General features: G+C 38.6%; 1 protein-coding gene across 1 annotated transcript in view; it reads left to right on the forward strand.

Annotated features, from left to right (window-relative positions):
• SIM1 (SIM bHLH transcription factor 1) overlaps positions 1-17,938 on the forward strand; it is a 48,540-nt gene that overhangs the window by 16,151 nt on the left and 14,451 nt on the right. The window contains 1 exon segment of the mRNA XM_005429564.2: positions 17,339-17,504. Coding sequence (XP_005429621.1) covers positions 17,339-17,504 — 166 coding nt within the window.

Here is a 17,938-nt window from a genome sequence, read left to right on the forward strand (position 1 = left end):
GCCACAACACTCTCCTCCCCGCCTCCCAAAACGGCCCTGCAGGGGGGACGATTTCCCCCTCAGGAGCGGTACCCTAACAGGGCAACCCTTCCTCTCCAGCTGATTTATCGGTGGAGGCAGAGTCTTTATACTTTGGTCCGTGTGTATGGATTTTCAGAACCTGCTTGCAGCCAGATAGACATGAGGGAGGACTATAGCTGTGCTTTAAAAATTTCCCTTAGAGAATGAAATTACACCACAGGGCAACTTCCTTATGCCTTGGTGTAAATCTCCAAGTCTCCACTTGCACTCTTGGCTTAATTGCCTCGAGTGTGAAGGACAGCAGGAGGGCAGAGAGGGAGCCAGGCTGGCTAAAGTAGGGATGCTGAAAGTTGGGAGGTCCAGCACTGGCTGCAGCAACTGCTGTGTGCTGCTGACAGCTGCAATGTAGACACTGCCACTGCCACTGCATAAAAATCTAATTTTGATGTGCTCAGGTCCTCGAGGTCTCATCGAGCCTGGTTGGCTCTTCATTAGGGCTCTGCAGAAGAGATTGCATTCTGCTTACTTCTGCAGCAGGGCTGCCACTGCTGAAATTGCTGCCCTGCCTCCAAGAGATGGGTGTAGCTTCCACTGAATAATTAGATTATTATTATTATCATCATCATCATCATCATCATCATCATCATTATTCTTGGGCTAGCCAGCCATTCAGAAAATATATGTGAAGACCAGGCCCTGCCATTTGCCAGGTGACTGTGAGCACAGAAAGGTCTGGTTTTAAAAAACTGAGATGAAGTCAGCCTCTGAAACAGATAACTTGAGGAGGAGCGAACTGTTAGAGATAGGCTGATGGTGGAGGAGTTGGCTAGGGGGATGCTGAACTCCTACCTAGACCAGGCTTGTCTTAATGAGCTATTCAGAGTCAGCAGTATCACTTAAATGAGGAAGGCAGGTGGGGAAAATATAAAGGAAAATGTGAGGTTACAGGGACTTGTGGTTTTCCTCTGGTATGAGGTAGGCTCTGTTGCAGGAGGGCTGGATGGAGGTCCTGTAGCACTCAAAATCTCTGAGTGTTTAATATATTTTATGCCAGCATGAATCTCATAGAAACTGCTGTTCTTTAAGGATGACATTGGATTTTCCCAGCAAACCAAGAGAGTCTGAGGCGAGCAGTCTGTGTGTGCCCTCCTGTGCTTTTCCCACCTGGCAGTGGGTGTGTGGCAGAGCCCCTGGTGCAGGTCTTGGCAGAGGGACTGGAGTAGGTGTACCCAGTGCAGCCAGGTTGTCTTATAAACCCAACAGAGAAAAACTTGCTTCCAAAAGAGAAATACAAACCTTTCCACACAGACTCTTGCATGTTTAAGATGAGGAGAAAGCAAAAGAGGTGCAAATTAGTGCTTTTGAGTTTTGAAATAACAGATTCGCAATCCCACACATTTGGGGTTGCTGGGTAGAACTTGAGAGGTGGGATGACTGCTGCTGGAAAATCATTTGAACATAGGAAATTTTGGTCTTTTTGGAGGGCAAATCACAGAAGGAGTCATAAGTTTTGGAAGATGCAGCACAAGTTTTTGGCCTGCTAAGTCCCTGGACCTCTAACACAGTAATTCTTCACTTAGGTAAAATCCCTGGTTTGTTTTTTTTTTTTGTTTGTTTGTTTTGCTTGGTCATGGGATAAGGAGCTTTTTCTCACTATTGAGAGGCACCTGCATTCTCTGTTTTGGAAAAGAGCAGATACTGAGTGCCATAACAGCCAAAATGGTCTGAAGAAGTTTCAGTGCAGGCTGGGCAGGAAGAACAAGAATCTCTACCTTGCAGCTTCCCAGCTCCCCTGGGTAAGAGTGATGATGAAAAACGAAAAAACAATGAGAAAGATTTTATGGAAAGAAGGCCCATGCACACCCCAGTTAAGAAAATTAAAAAGAAGTTATTTTAATCTTCCAGAAATCTCAAGTTTTGAGAACATGAATGCTAGGTTTGAGAATAAATGCTTGCAGTAAGTATATATGCTGAAATAAATAAGCATGGTGGCAATGGAAGGTGATTTTTTTGTCGAATAGAAGTGTATAAAAAGTTAATATAAATGACCTTTAAGGACTCTTCCTCAAAGTACATATATTTGGTCATCATTATATTCTGTTTTGGATATGTGAGTATAGACATGTAATATTTGTTTCTTTTCTTATTTGTTCTGTACACACAGCCACCATATCATTGATTATTAGCTGTGCATGTTTATCACATAAATGGACTCAAGTAGGAGTCAATGAATAGAGATGGAAAGTGCTGAAGTTAAGTTTATATTTAGATTGCAAACAACCCTCCTTTAAACAAATGGCTAATGCAAAGTCCAAGGCCTTTGACTTTCTGAGCATGAGCAAATATTATAATAATTTGTCCCAAGAAAAAGCTAGAGAAGCTTTCCTACATATATTTTGTTGTCCTTTAGCATTTAAAAGAATAGCAATAGTGGTGTCATATACAGATAGCATGGATTAGGTACATAATTGTGACTAATCTCTCTTCTAATGATACAGCATGTATTTGATATAGTTCCAGTTGACCTCTTCATGTTTCATTGTGTAACTGGCTGATTAGAAACACAAATTGAATGCAATTTATTTGAACAATTATTTCACAAATAACTGTCTTATTAACAAATGTTTCACCAAACAATGTGATAAATACAATTTAGAATAAATTAACCATTAATTGTGTCTACACACTTAATCTTTAAGTTGTTATTCATACTATTCATAGCTTCGTGTACTACCAGATTTGAAATGATGGTATAAAAAAGGTGCTATCTTTATGTGTGATGGCTCAGACTTCAAAAATGTCCTGGCATATGTCCTTGCTGGCATATTAAGTGGGCTTTAGGGAATTTTGTGTTTCATGTGAAAAAGCTTTCCCTGTATTTGTGGACAGTTACTGTTATATCTTTTCATAATTTTTCATAGAAATCCTCTTTTTGTCCTGTCTTTGGTACATCAGGTCTCACCTCTGTCTCTTCCTAGTCAATGGGAGAATCCAGAAACTGTATTTCCATAACCACAGTGTGGGCCTCCCCTTCTTGAACATTTCTCTCAAACCGACCCATTTGGAATTGCCACAGAGTTGTTTCCTTAGTCATAGGGAGACACTTGTTCTCTTTTATCTCTCAAGCGGGTGATGGAGTAGGTAGGACAGGGAATACACTGGGAAACTTACCCTTCCTCATATTATTAGTGTTATCAGTTGCATGAGTAAGCTTAGTCATGCTTAAAGACTAGAGGTATGGCTTAGTGACTTCACCTGGATAATATTTGGGATTCTTTCTTAAATAGTTGTAAAGAGTAGCAACAGATTTGACCTGCTGCTTTTCCTCTGTATTTGTCTGTATTAATGGGAACTTTTGCCACTTGCCTAGTAGTGCACAGAGCTGGGTCCTATTTTTTCTGTTTAATCTGCAATGTGCTTTTCCTAAGACTGGAAAGTCTACCATCATTCCCATGATTTGAATAGCAATGTAAAAACATAGACAAATTGTTTTAATAAATCAAAATGTTTGGGGAGCATATGTCTCAAAGGAAAAAAAAAAAAGAACTCCTCTTGAACTACTCAGAGCAGTATTCTGTTTGTTCATCGTTAGTTTTTATTACAGACTTGTCTCCCTGGAACATTGTTTATATATTTCTTGCAAATAGGAGACAGGCTTTTCCAGGTGTCCACAATACATTTCTGCAGTTCTTCTTTGTTCATGTAGGGGCTTTCTCAGCTACCATTTGTTTAATTCACTCCAAATTTCTATGCTTGTATTTAAACCAGGTGACTGTAATGGCCAAGGCACTAAAAGTGTGGGCCAGAGCCGAGAGTCACTGCTCATATGAAGAGTTTTATTTACTAGAGTAAGGATTAAAGGATTGCAGCTCAGACCTATGGAAAAAATCCCCCCAGTTGTTAGTTTAAATGCACGCATGCTGAGAGTCTCACATGGCATGAAATTCAAGGTTGCAAAAAAGTGTCTTTATTCCAAGGAAGAAGAGTGACTTCAAATGCTTTCCACTTCATCATTTCCCCATTCAGTGTGGGCTGCTCCAGGCCTTTGGAAATACCCTTCTCTCAAATACTGAGTTACAGATTTTGTAAAATGTTTGTCTGGGGTTGAGACACATTCAGTGGCTGAAACAATTACTATCTCCAGCTGTCTGCCTCACTCCACTGATGAAAGATACAGGGCTTGCTCCAGGGACTCTTTTTCCCAAAATGCCATGGTTTATGGTTTAAGGTAAACTGCCACAGATTTTACTTTACGTGGAAGCATTGGACTGTATACTGTGGCACAGCTGTTCTTGCTAGAGAGGTTGTTTGCACTTTATCCTAACTCTGCCTTCCTGCAATTTGAATGGCATAAATGCGGCTTGTGAACATCACACCAGCAGCTGGGTGCTCCAATGTTTCTTGGGGGTGTCTCAGTGGTCCTTCTATGTGGCAGAGCAGGGGAGATCGTGAACCATGGAGCTAAGGGTTATATTCACTGCTCTGTGATAGTTCAGAGAACTGAACAGGCAGCTGGAAGAGTGTATGCTGGTTTTACTACACCACATTTGTAGCTTGTCTGTGGACTGTGTTAGTGGATGTGCAGAAGAGACACGCCAAGCAGTCCACTGCTATCAAAGGATTCCCCTCCATGCTCCCACCCTCTTAATACTCTGCATAAAACCGGATGCAGAACTGCCTTCTGCTCTCATAACAACAGCAGTATGTTCCTTAAGTAAGCTTACAATTTTACTGGCTCTGCTTCTGTTTTCTTAATCCGTTGCATGTTTGCTCTTGTTGCTCTGTGCTGCATCTTAGCACTGCTGCCTTTTCCATGTTGTTTCACTGTAATTATCGTGAGGTGCAACAGGTGTGATAAGTAACTAAACTTTGAGGCAAGATCTTCCCGCTACATTATGTTGCTCTTGCTAGGTTTTAATTCGTACACAAATGTGGCATTTTGACACAGCCTAAATTAAGTGTTAACAAATAAATCTCCTTTATCCGTTCAACAGTGGCAAGTATCTGTTTGAAATCTAATTCTCCTTCCCTCACCTCTCTTTTGTACTTTACAGTGTGGGCCAGGCTCCAGCACATATGTTCGTACTCAGTGGGTTACTTCAGAGGCAGCCCCCTTCACTTTGATGACACTATTTATGGAGGCAGGCACTGCTCTGTGTGAACAAGGGTATAGCGTCTGACCCTTTGGAAGGCTTGGGATGGCTGGAGTCTGGAGTCAATCTCATGATCTTTAACACAGTTAGATGATTTATTCCTGTTGTTGTCTTTTGTTATCATCCACTTAGTGCAATTAAATTGCAGAAGTCCTGATTTACTAAAGCACTTGAGCACATGTCAGGCTTTAAAAGTTCTTAGACATAACTTTCAGTGCACGATTATATCCTGGTGAATTCAGTTCTGAAATAAAAAGCCCCTCAGGCACACGCGTGGAAATAAGAATATTCCTTGGCTTTGCCAAATAGAGATGGCTTGAAGGGCACATTTTGTTACTGTGTTGAATTGGGGCCTAATAGAGAACAGCCGTAGTTTTTCAGCTACAAACCACTGTGTATAAATCTTGGGGACAGCAATGTTGAAAATAACAGCTATTATCTGCAGAAGCTTCAGTGCAGCTATGGAAACTCAAATGCCTGGCTAACTAAAGTCTGGCTATACCCATAGCATTGTGCAGATATTTTGACATAACCTAGAGTGAAGGCCTTTAAAACCATCCAGCATTCAATGCTCTTACATGTGTGCTGTCAGGGACTAAGAGAACATGCCCTGAAGGCTCACTGTTCCCAAGTAGCCTATAGCTTTGATTGTCTCTGTACTATGTTTGGCAGCTGGTAGCCTGGGCTGCTGCTGGAGAAAACTCTCTGACTTAGGCTGTGGATTGCTGAAATCCATCCAAAGGCATTGCATGCTATTTTTCTCTTGCTGTTTCCAAAGATTGTTTTGCACACAGAACAAAATAATAACCTTTAATGACTGATTTGTGAGGTCTATCTCAATGGAGTATTTGCTCATAGAAACACTGGATTTGGGGATAAATAACCTCATAGCATCCTCCTCTTTGCAGCCAAACTTCTGAATGGTGTTTGGCTGCAAAATAATTCTGTTGATCCTAAGCTTCTGGTAGGATAGTTAAACAGTTATCTTTCAAAAGATAATCAGCCTCTTTAGTGCTCTCTGGTCTGTGAAAAACAGCAGCGGGTGTATGGACGTGGCTTCACACCAAAGAAAACTGCCTGTCAGTGTGACTACGATGGTGTAACATGAGAGCATGCAAATGGGGCTTCCATGGTGCTATCTAGCGAGCAGTAGAGAGAGAAAGGAGAGAAAGCAGTAGGAGAGAAGGTGCACAGCACTGTTTGTACAGTGTGACACTCTTGAGTCACTCTATGTGAGCTACAGCAGTGGCCACCACAAGCACAGCAAATCTCATACAATGCTGTGTGCTGGACTCCGCACTAACAAAATCAAGTGTTCAGTTCCTTCTGCTGCAGATTGGCTGTAGTGTTGGTTGGAGGATGGTTGTAGGTTGGCAGTGGAGTTGATCTGCATGAATGCTGCTGTGGACAGTTTTATCGGAACAATAAGAGTGTCTCTGCTTAGCCAGAGACAGTCCTAAGCATTCAGAAACCCTTGATGAATATGCATGTGGAGCAGTGACAACAGAATGGCTAAAGCCAACTGAGGCCCTGACTGCTCCAGTCAAAGCTATAACCAAAAGGACAAAGGTACTAGGCAGATTCAGGTTTCTAAAGACGACTGTAGCTAGATATTATTGTGTTTTATTAGACTATTTTCATTTATTTTTTGAGAAAGTTTAGATATTCCTATTAAGTATTTGACAACCTATAAACACTCAACCCACTGGAGACTTACATAAGCTGGAATTTTACACGGGCATGCATTTCTTGAGCTGCACGTGTTAATGTAGAGTTTTTGTTATGCTAACATTGTAAGAAAGCAATAATTGCCATTAAAAAAGTCGTCTGAATTTCCTAGAAAATGTGGGGTAACAGCAGTAGTGCAAGAGATGGTGGTTTAACTTATTCTGTGGTCCAGAGAGTCTAGGGAGTCAAACAGGTTATCCAATATAAATTTAAATGTTTAATGGACCCACTTAACCAATATAACCATGTATTATGCACACTTTGAGGAGACAGGCTCTGTGATTATTAGAAAATTATCAAATGAAATGGAGACTTATGCATTACATTATAACCTTATTATATTTTCTTTTCTTGTTATTTGTCTCCTGTTTAATCTGCATTAAAGTCTGCGTTATATATCTGTCAAAGCTGGATGGCCAAGATGAGTCCAATAAGAACAGATACTTAGACCCAAGTGGCAGGTAATGTGTATGGGATCTGGCTCCAGTAGAGGTTTGGCTGTGGATAGGAAGGAATTAAAAAACAGTCTGACTCTGGTCCAAAAAAATGAATTGAGAAAACAGGTTTTAATTTGGAAAAAAAAAAAAAAAAAAAAAACCAACCAAAAAAAACCATTCTTCCCAAAAGTTAAAATTACAATGCAAGTCATTGCCTGTCTCCCTCCCCCTGCCTATCTTAAAATTTTAGCAAAAGAAGGGTGAAAAGTAGTTTCCAGTTGAAAAGTAGTTATTAAGTATTACAGCATGGTTTTTTCTTGATGGCAAGTGACAGCCCTCAGAGGCGAAGTGCCCTCCCTTGGCCAAACCTGAGCAACTCTGGACTAGTGAAGCAGAAAGGTTTTTGTTGTAGAAAAATAATGGTCCTTCTGAGGAAGGTGAGAGTCTTACAACAAGAAAGGACTAATCTGATGAAAGAGGAAGGGTCCTATTATAAATGGGACACCCTACCAGATGGAGTTCATGAATCCTTTTGCACTCAACAGGCCTCTTCACTGTGGTGTGTAGCTGATCAGAAAAAGCAGTGTGGAATGATGAGGAAGTCCTTTATGCTGCGTGCAGATAGAGAATTTCCCAAAAAGGAATAAATAGTGTGAACAGTAAATAATTTTTCAAGCTCATTTTTTTCCCTCAGATAATTTATTCCCAGATCACAGAAGCTTATCCAGAATGTCATCACAGAAAAGCTAGCTAATTTTTTTAAGTGTTCACCTTAGGATCTTAGGAAGGTTGTCACAACAAAAGCTTTAATTATGGGGAGCACAGAGGAGTTTAGAAAACCAGAAACATCACAAAGTTTTAGAATAAATTATTAAAAGCAATGACAGCAAATTTTCAGGACCTCTCTTCAGAGTTTCAGAGGAACTGGGGTATGAAACTGCTTAACTAGTGTGGTATAGAGTGTAACATAAGAACAGCAACATGGAATCAGACACATGCTGACAGTGACCATGGGAAATACTTTGGAAAGGGATTAAAAATAGGACAAACATGCAGTCCATGCATCCATGTTTCCCTAGCACTTTTTCCCAGTCTCCAAGAAATTCAAATGTCTTCCTAGAAACACATGAGATCTTTGAATGTATTAGTTGTCAACGTTTTGTGGGGTTTTCCCCTCCATAAATTCACCAGTTTGCTTTTTGACACCATGTTGGCTTTTGCCAAGGTTAAGTAAATGGGGTAATAAAAGCCTCCTTTTTCTTCATTCATGTCATAGCCCATAATTCTTTCCTTAGAAAAAGAAGTGAAAAACTGCTTCCAACTCATGTCTTCCTTCTCTTTGCCACTCACAATTTACTGATCTTATTTAGTTCTCCCAGTCACCTCTTTTTCAGCCTGAGGAGAGTCCTTAATTTTTTCTCATAGAAAGGCTGTTCCAAGCCCATCATCATACTTTCTTTCCCATTCCGTGCTTTTTCAAGTTTTCAGATAAGATGGTCAGAGCATACAATGTTTGAAATGTCAGTGCATAAGGGGTTTATATATGGTATAATTATGCCATGATGTGCATTTTCTTACACACAGGACAGTCTGTGCTCTATCAGTGACCTCTCTGCAATGTGATGCTTTTTTTTAATGAAACTTCCACGCAGTTTATGTGGTGAATCATATAGATCAGAGGACTCTTCAACAAAATTACTAGTTTTAGAAAGAAAAATCTGAAAGTGGAGTTTTGTAACCATACTTAAGCCCTATAGTGAGGACTTAATGTTATATATGCCCCTAGTAACTCACAGTCTATAGCTACATAATTGTATTTTGTGGCTGCTAAACACCCAGATATAGGACTTTTATCCACTTCTGTGCCAGCTCTTCAGTTACCGTTACAAAACATAAGCAGTCAATCTTCAAAAAACATTTTATGTGGTCTCCCTTGCCATGAGGGGACAGGACTGGTATGAAGCACTTACATCTAAAATTAAAGTCCTTAGATTGAAAATTACAACATCCAACAACCTTCATGAAAATCAAGAGGAACTCCTACTGGTTCTTCTTATTACACCCCTTAATGGAATGTAGAAATTATTAGCATTTGAAAGCTGTTAATGTATAATCTCTGCCAAAAAATAATCAGCATCCTCTGAAATCCTTCCACCCAAGCATATCATACATCTAATGTGCTATTTCCAATAATTTCTGCTTAGTTAGGTGCACAATAACAATGGTATTACATGTATTCAGTCAAATATTTTCATTCATAGAATACATATCAAATTTATTTTAGCAGTTTAAATATGAAAGTTTTATGTCTATTTAGTCAAGCATTACTATAGTGAGGACTTCAGTAGATTAGAAAGAAATTAATCCAATTAAAGAACACGTCTGCGAAATTTGATATGTCGTAGGCATGAATGAGCTGTTTGCACAGCAACTGTAAAGAAATCATTAATGATTAACTATCTAGAAGAGGTTTAATCAAGGATAAATGGTATAAGGCATAGTTAAAAACATTTACATTGCATACATGGAGATTCTGAAATAATAAAAGAATGTTTTGCACCAATAGTGACATGGGTACTCTTGGGAAATGCATTTTCTGTTATCTGTGTTGAAAAGCAGCCAGGAGCTGAAGCTGAGAGTTAGCTTAGTAATGTTAGCTATTGTGCATTGATAGAAGGAGGTTGTTCCTTCCAACAAAAAGAAGAAATTTAACAGGTGAGACAGAAAAAGATATATTATCAAATATGTGTTAGTTACAATAGCATATTGTTATCCTCATCTTCAGAGCAAATATTCAGCAAAGTTAAGGTAGGGATTCTCAGAAGAAATCAGTGCTGGGCTAAATGTGACTCCATCAAAAGAAGTTCCCTTGGCAGCCTTGATGGTAAACTCAGGGAAGTGCCAAGTGCTGAAGTCCCAGGATATGTAATTCATCCAGTGCAGCATCAGTAGCCTGTGAGAGGGTTGAGAATTGATCCAGATGATTTGGCTATTGGATCAGTGTCTGGTGGGTGTCATTGGTATTCAAGGTATATTTTTTTGATACATGAAAATATTAAGAATTCTGAGATGTGAAAATCTAGTCTGTATAAGAGCAATCTTTTGCAATGTTGCAGTGTTGCAGTGCTGTCATCAGTCTGGCCTTCTGAATAATTCTACAGGGATATGAGAAAACTTAGATTTATGTGGCACTAATTCCTAAAGATGTGCTGCCTAATTGCACTAGCTGATGCACTGGGGTGACACTGATTTAATGGACTAGTAAATAAAGGCAAATACAGGTCTCCTTTTTGGAGCCAAAGATGGTGAAGCATGTAGTTTAGAATGACAAAATCTACCTTCAGACTGCTGAAAAATCTGCCTCATCATGATTGCCTAGGGGCCAGGATGTTTTATATAACTTCAACTGGCAATTAGATGACTGTATATGAGATGAAAAACAATCATTGAATATATATAAAATTTCTCTCACAGTAGTTGTCTAGAGGAAATCCTCAGACATTTGTGTTAAGTGACCCATACAGTAAAATTTGTGCTTCAGTTTTTCTGAATGTATAAAACAATTTAATTAAACTTCCTGGGTTGGACTGCTTTTTCTTTAAAAGCAAATATGGAAATATGATATCATGTAAGTGAATCTCATGGCTGGACAAGTTGTAAACTTTGAGTCAACAAGATGTAAACAGCCACTGTTGTTTGTGCTATTTACGGAGATAAATGGGTGCCTGGAACTTTATGAAGGGATCTGATACACAGAACTCATACTTCTCTGAGTAGATGTATGGCTTAGCTATTCAGTGTACTAATAATAAGCAACCACTTGAAAGATTTCTGGAGGGTTTTTCCAATTACTTTGGTGAGCAGTAGGTCTGGCCTATATGGGACTATTCACTCAAGAAGTTTTAGAAAGGAGATTTGCTAATATTATCCCTATTACTGATGGAACAACTGAGGAGGGGAATAACTTTGAGGTTTCACAACTGAACGTCAGCTTAATTTCATAACAAGCAGTGAGGTTCAGTAGCTTTTTTCTTACTTTGTCCTGAAATTGGGCTTCCTATACAACCTCAATGAAACCTTATTCTGACAGGATAAATCCCTGAAGGGATTGCATATGCTCTTCCTCACAATTCGCGTGAGCAGACCGAGGCCTTTGTAAACATTTCTGAGACACATTGTACATGAACTGAGGACACGGCAGATGAGGAAATTGTCTGTTTTGTTGTACCATCTGCTGATTTAGGAAGCCATGAAGATGACAAACAACCAGAATCTGTTCTCTTTTCACTCATCTGCTGAATAGTGAGTACTCTGTTAGCATTGCATGAGCTGGAGTGTGGAAATGTTAAAAGTCGCAGGCAGTGTGTAAAAGTAGAAGAATGATATATTGCAATATTGTGGTCAGATATTCATGAGAAAGTGCCTGATTTTTACCACCTTCATGTCCAATTTTAGCCAAACTGCAGTAACTCAGAAAAATAGACTGAACATTAATGACATTGGCACCTCTAGTTAATCTCACAGTTTCTATTGCTAGACTGGCAGAACATCTGACAAATGCAATTTTTCTGATTTTGAACTAAAAGAAATGAAGAGTGTGTATGACCCTATCCATAGAATTTTCAAGTAAAACTAAAGGAAATGAAGAAATTTATCCTGTATTCAATAGAAAGAATAGTGCAACCAATTATAATTAAACATTTTTCATTGTCATGAACAGTATTTTTTGCTTTGCTTCAGTCAGGCAAATGATTGTATCAATGATGCAAGAATCTGCTGCACCAAGATCACATAGTGCTTTTACTCTCAACTTGTACTTCATGCGTCATTTAATATGTGTAAGGAATCATGTGGGTGTAGGTTATCCCGTTTTTGTAAGGTCTTGATGCTCCCATATGCATCATATGCATGATACCTTTTCGTCCAATGCTGTAACTCCACATATGAAAATGGAATTTCTGTTAATTTCCTTGAAGTGTCTAGATTTAGTGTCTTTTGAAGGAATTAAATGCACAGTAAATGTCTGCCTCTTTGTTGATTATCTGTGTATTCTCAGTTACTGTGTGTGTACCTTGTTTTTCCTTTCTGGCCTGTAGTGGTATTAATGTAAAAAGATGCTTTTCATTACATTTTTGCAGAATTTTCCTTGAATTGAGCATTTTCTCTTATTTTTCTGAAGATTTTCTTCTTATTTTGAAGGTTATGCTGCTTATAACTCTGGATATATAAGATCTGTATTCTTGGGTCTGGTTGCCCTTCTTAAGTACTTTTGGATTAATCTAGTTATTTATTATTTACTAATGAGTGTCATGCTTTTACTTCTTCTGGATACATCGTATTTATCTGCTCTTTCTGTTTGAGAGCATTTTTCAGGGCTTAAGTTCTCTTCTGCTCCACAGCCAACACTGCCTTTAAGTAGGGAGTATTAATATCTTAAAAATCATTTGTGCCTTTAGCTGTCTAATGCTAATGTCTAGTCTCACTTCCATGGTGAGCTATAGTAGTCCCAAACATCCTCATACTAACTGAAGAAACACAATTACAATAAAAGCCCAGCTTGTCTGTAGTTTTAGTTTGTTGTGAGCCACTCTGGACCTCTGTCTTCCCAACATTATTTCTGTCAGTGCTGACTCACCCTTTCCTCATATTTTTTCCTTCAAAAAGCCCACATAAAAAAACCCTCTCATTTTCTCTTCATTTTGATGGTGAGCTCTAACCACATGCTTAGTCACTGTATTTGTGCAAACTCTCCTGTTTGCTGAGAATTCAGGTTTTGTGGTCCTCTGATACTCCCTTACTGGCCTTTTTTGGTGTCTGCTTGCTAGTGATTCATTATCTTTTACTCAAACTTTGATTAGATAGACTATTGCTACCTTTTTCATATGCTACATTTTGGCCATAGTAGTAGGCAAAAAGTTCTAAAGAAGAATTTTGAGATTTCACATAAGGGTTGCAGATTCACTTGGCATCCAAGTCATGTACAAACAGATTGGCTTCCTCTTCCAAACATTTTGCTCCTTCATCCCTTGTCCTTCACCATCTTTGCAGTTTGCTGTAGCTAGATGTATTTAGAGAAGAATATTTTGTACTGAAGCTTCAGATGCTTTGTTGCAGAGAAATGCATTTGGTACAGTCTTTGATCCTTGGTTTTTCATGGTGTACATGTAATATACCTATAAATACTTTCAAAATCAGGTTCAAGCTTTATAAAGAGCACTGAAAGAGCCAGAGGCATGGCTCTTCTGGGAGTTAGATCTGAGAAGACAATGGGAAGCAGCACACTGTAGTGAGGAGATTTTATGCTTTGTCTTCTGAATTTGCTTACAGTGAATTCTGGTAATCCAGTCTGTAGGTGCCTGATACATTGACCATACCAGCCAGATTCTCATATGGGGAGGAACTACAAGACAGAGGAAAAATAATACAATTTTTGAACCATGTGCTACGAAAAGCATATGCATTCATGTCCTCGGAGGAGTCAAAGAGGACCTAGAATTTCCATCCAACTGTGGAAAGAATGGCTGTTTCCCATCATGAAAAGGTGGAGGTCTTCAATGTGTTTCCCTTTGCAAAGAAGCATCACTTTGGTCTTATCTGGATTCAGTTTGATCCATCTGTTCTTCATTTAAGAGCTAATTTCCTGTAGTTATTCTGATGTTTTATAGTGATGATAGTTGCATCAGAAAATGAGATAAATAGTAGATTGTCAGCAGCATACTGTTAGCAATTGAACACATGCCATATCACTCTCTCTCAGCAGTCTCATGTAGATAGATGTAGATTGTATGGATCCCTGTGGGATCCTGAAGGTGAGGACCTTGGAGGAAGAGGCTTGTATCCACCACCTTTTTTTTAATTATGCATAGAACACAAGATGCTGTACTAGTGTGTGGCTGTGACTGTGTAATAGAGGATTCAGGAATCTGAGAATAAGAATGTGGAGATTATAGTTCCATGTTGGTGAAAGTTTTATAAATTCCTCTAGGAAGCTGTTGGAATTTCCATCTGTAGTTTGTATATCACTAGGAGTCCTGCTTTCTCTAGTCTTTTGTCACACAATGCATATGGATATACTCAGAAATGTTTTCATTTCTTAGTGGAATATCTTTTGCATCTGATATTGAGGCCATTGGACCCTTCCTCCATGTTTTCTTTCTTTTTTAACTTCTGGTACTTATCTTGCGCAGCTGCTGATGGTGTTCTGGTATCTCTCTTGGTTGTTCTGAAGGGTAGCTCCTCTAGGACAGGGTTGAGATGGTATTGAATCATGACTCAGTGATGAAAAAAGTCCAGTATTTCATCTGCAAAGAGAGCACAGGAATCTTCTTTTTCTAAGGGAAAACTTTGCATCTGGCAGCAAGAACTTCAGGTAGTTTTTTATTATAATTTTTTGGATGAAGTTACTGTCTAAGCAACTGGCTGCAAATACAAGCTTGTGTTGTTTATTCTAAGGTGTGGTGTTCTGGGAGGGTGAGCCCTCACCATAACAATACAAAGGATGTAGAAAAGTAAAACAGAATGGCATGCAAGGTTTTGGTAAGTCTGGTTTGACTGTTTTGTTGGGTTTTTTTTTTTTTTATTTCCACAGCCTAAAAACATTGTAGAGAGTAGTCTCTATATTCTTGATTGCTTGGCCCTTACATATACAACAACAGACAAGCTGTGTTGGAATGACAGCATGGTCTGAATACCAAGGTAGCATTTCTCCCAGCATTTTAAAACTTTTTCACTGACACAAGACAGCAGCAGATGGTTACAGGGTGGAAAAAACAGAGATGGGGAGTTAATGACAGGAGCACAGAGCTGTAGGTTCTCCAGAAAAACCAGAGGTTGGTAGGCTCAAAACCAAAAGACAGCCCCCTCATGCCTCTAAGGCTCTGAAAACGTACCTACCTAGCTTTGATTAATTTTAGTTTCTGGTGGTAATATTTTCTGACACTGAGAACACAGGGCCCCTCCTCTTCTTATAATTAAATAGTATGGGAGTGTGTATATCAGGATGAGACTAATAGTTTTTTCAGGGCTATTGATAGAATCTCATGCATTGTAGCAGTTATTAAGACTGTTTGACATCTTTTGTGTTTCATCTAACATGGAGATAATTTCCTAGGAATCAGTCATGGAGACAGTTGCTTTGCATGTCAAGTCAAGGTGTCTGGATGACAATTTTGAGCGTAACCATAGGAAAAATTAATGCTTTCAAAATATGTGGATGAACCATACCTTCCAAAGAGGGCAAAGCAAATCCCCATACTCAGACGCTTTCACTGCAAACAAGATATTTGAAATACAGGCATTCTTGCAGAGACCTTTCTCTATTAAAGCCAAAATTTGAAGAAATTACCTCAAGAACTACCTCACTAGAACTACCTCAAGAACTTACCTTAAGAACTAATTTTGCATTACAAAGCACTATTTATACTTGACAAATCTCTGTCTGCTGTGGACTGGAAACAGCATAGTCAGTGCAGTTCTAATGTTAGGGATTTTCTTTCATGTGTTTTATATACACAGACATATATACATTTTCTGCGTTGCCAAAAAACCTAAACCTCTTCTTCTATCAGAAGAAAAAAAAATAATTGTAAAGCTGTGACGAATTAATCTGTTGGTTATGCAGGTGTATCTGTGGCTGCTCAATGGTTCATTTTATTTCACTTTTTTCAGTGACTTAACAAGTTTATTCTTCTACCCCTGACTTTCATCTGAAATCATTTCAGTGTACTAAGCTGTAATATGCTTAGGCTGTGATGCAGTTTCTTTCTAAAAAAGTTAGACTCTTATGGCCTGCACATCAATATTTGTGTGATTGTAGACCAAGATATTGTTGCTAAAGCTAGGTAAACAATTTATTTTAACTGTAATTCATTAAGTGTTAATCTTTAGGTTTAGGTGGGGTATGGGATAATGTGTGAATGAATATGTTGCCTCCTTGACTGCTTAAGAGAAACATTATTCTTCCCTTATCCCTTACTTCTCTGCTGATAATACAAAGGAAAAAAAAACCCGAACCCTTCCTCTTTTCCTCCAGGTAGGTAGGTCAGGAAGAAGCTCTTGCTTTGCTCTCTTTTAATAAATCATTGTTAGAATAGGTTCCGTATGACTACATGAAAGCTGGAGAGCTCATTTGTTACTCCCCTGGGTATCAGCAGACATGCAGATGTGTGCAGAGGAGTGCAGTCCAATGCATATGCCCTCATTATGCTTAGTAAGACATTGTGAACAATGCCAGTTTTCCTTACTTTTATGTATTCATTAGTTTGAAGAAACTAATGCCAAACTTCAAAAACTGACATTATATATAGCTCTCCGTAGAAAATCTCTATTATTTTGTGAGTGGCTATTTAAACCACAAGATTTATATTTATTTAGCTGTTTTCTCTGACTGGTAAACTGGTACAAGAAACTAAAAATGGATGAATAAACACTCATAAGACCGACAGAAGAAAAAAAAACAAACCCAAAAATTTACACAATTGTCTGAAAATTCTTAAGCAATGAAAAACACAACCTTAAAGATCAAGTGTTTTTCATTAAAAATTATTTTGTTCAGTTTATTTAGTCATCTGTCTAGGCTGTTATGTGAACCCCACATACACACATGTGAACACACACACACACATGGAAAGTTTGTAGTCGTTAGGTTAAAAGAGTTGTGAGGAAAATGTATCCTATTTACTGCTTAGCTGTGTGACCAATGTAGAACTAATACTAAACTCAGAAATACCCATCCCATTGCTTTTTTATTACTGAAAAAAGCAGATCAGGATGATAACAGCTGGATGCAAAAAGCAATCATATTTTCAGTATAAAAATAGTGCTATTGCTTAGTAAGCTATACTCCATAAATGTATTAGGGGGATATACTGGCGTGCCCTGGATGGTTTTTATTCCTTTTTCTTAAAAATATCTTTTGTTTCCACCCCCCACTAAGAAGAAAGGAATGTTTCCCATCAAGACATGAAGTGAGTTTGTTTTTCACTTTTGCCTTTCATATAGGGACACTGAATATAAAGGACTACAGCTCTCCCTGGATCAGGTCACTGCTTCCAAGCCGGCGTTCTCATACGCAAATTCAGCTCCAACCATAATGGATAATAGAAAGGGAAGCAAATCTCGCCTCTCGAGCACAAAGTCAAAATCAAGGACATCTCCGTACCCACAGGTAGCTGTCTTTGAAAAACTAAATTAAATATTTTTAATATCTTGATTTTTTCTGCTACTTCACCTAAATAACTAGAATGGGCCAAAGAATGTGTTACTCAAAGGGAATAAAGGACAGCAGGTTATACGAGCTTGAGACAGGAATACGTTTCTTTAAACTGCTCCTAAAAAGCTGGAAACATTTATGTTTCAGTGTGCATAATAAATCATTATCAACAACAATAGCAGTACAGCGCTCAGAGTTAATGAGAAGTGGACAGAAGGACAAGTGAAAATGTTGGTTTTGAAATACTTGGTTTGAGAAGACTGTGAGTTTGGCATTTGAGAAATCTTTCTTTTTTTTACTTGATCTTTACTAATTCCAACATATCTAGAAAGCTGCCAGATATTAGACAGGACAGCAGTTAATACTGAAATTGTAGTCAAGAGGAATGA

The sequence above is a fragment of the Geospiza fortis genome, unplaced genomic scaffold (genome assembly GCF_000277835.1).
Source record: "Geospiza fortis unplaced genomic scaffold, GeoFor_1.0 scaffold1628, whole genome shotgun sequence".
In the NCBI taxonomy this organism is placed as follows: domain Eukaryota; kingdom Metazoa; phylum Chordata; class Aves; order Passeriformes; family Thraupidae; genus Geospiza; species Geospiza fortis.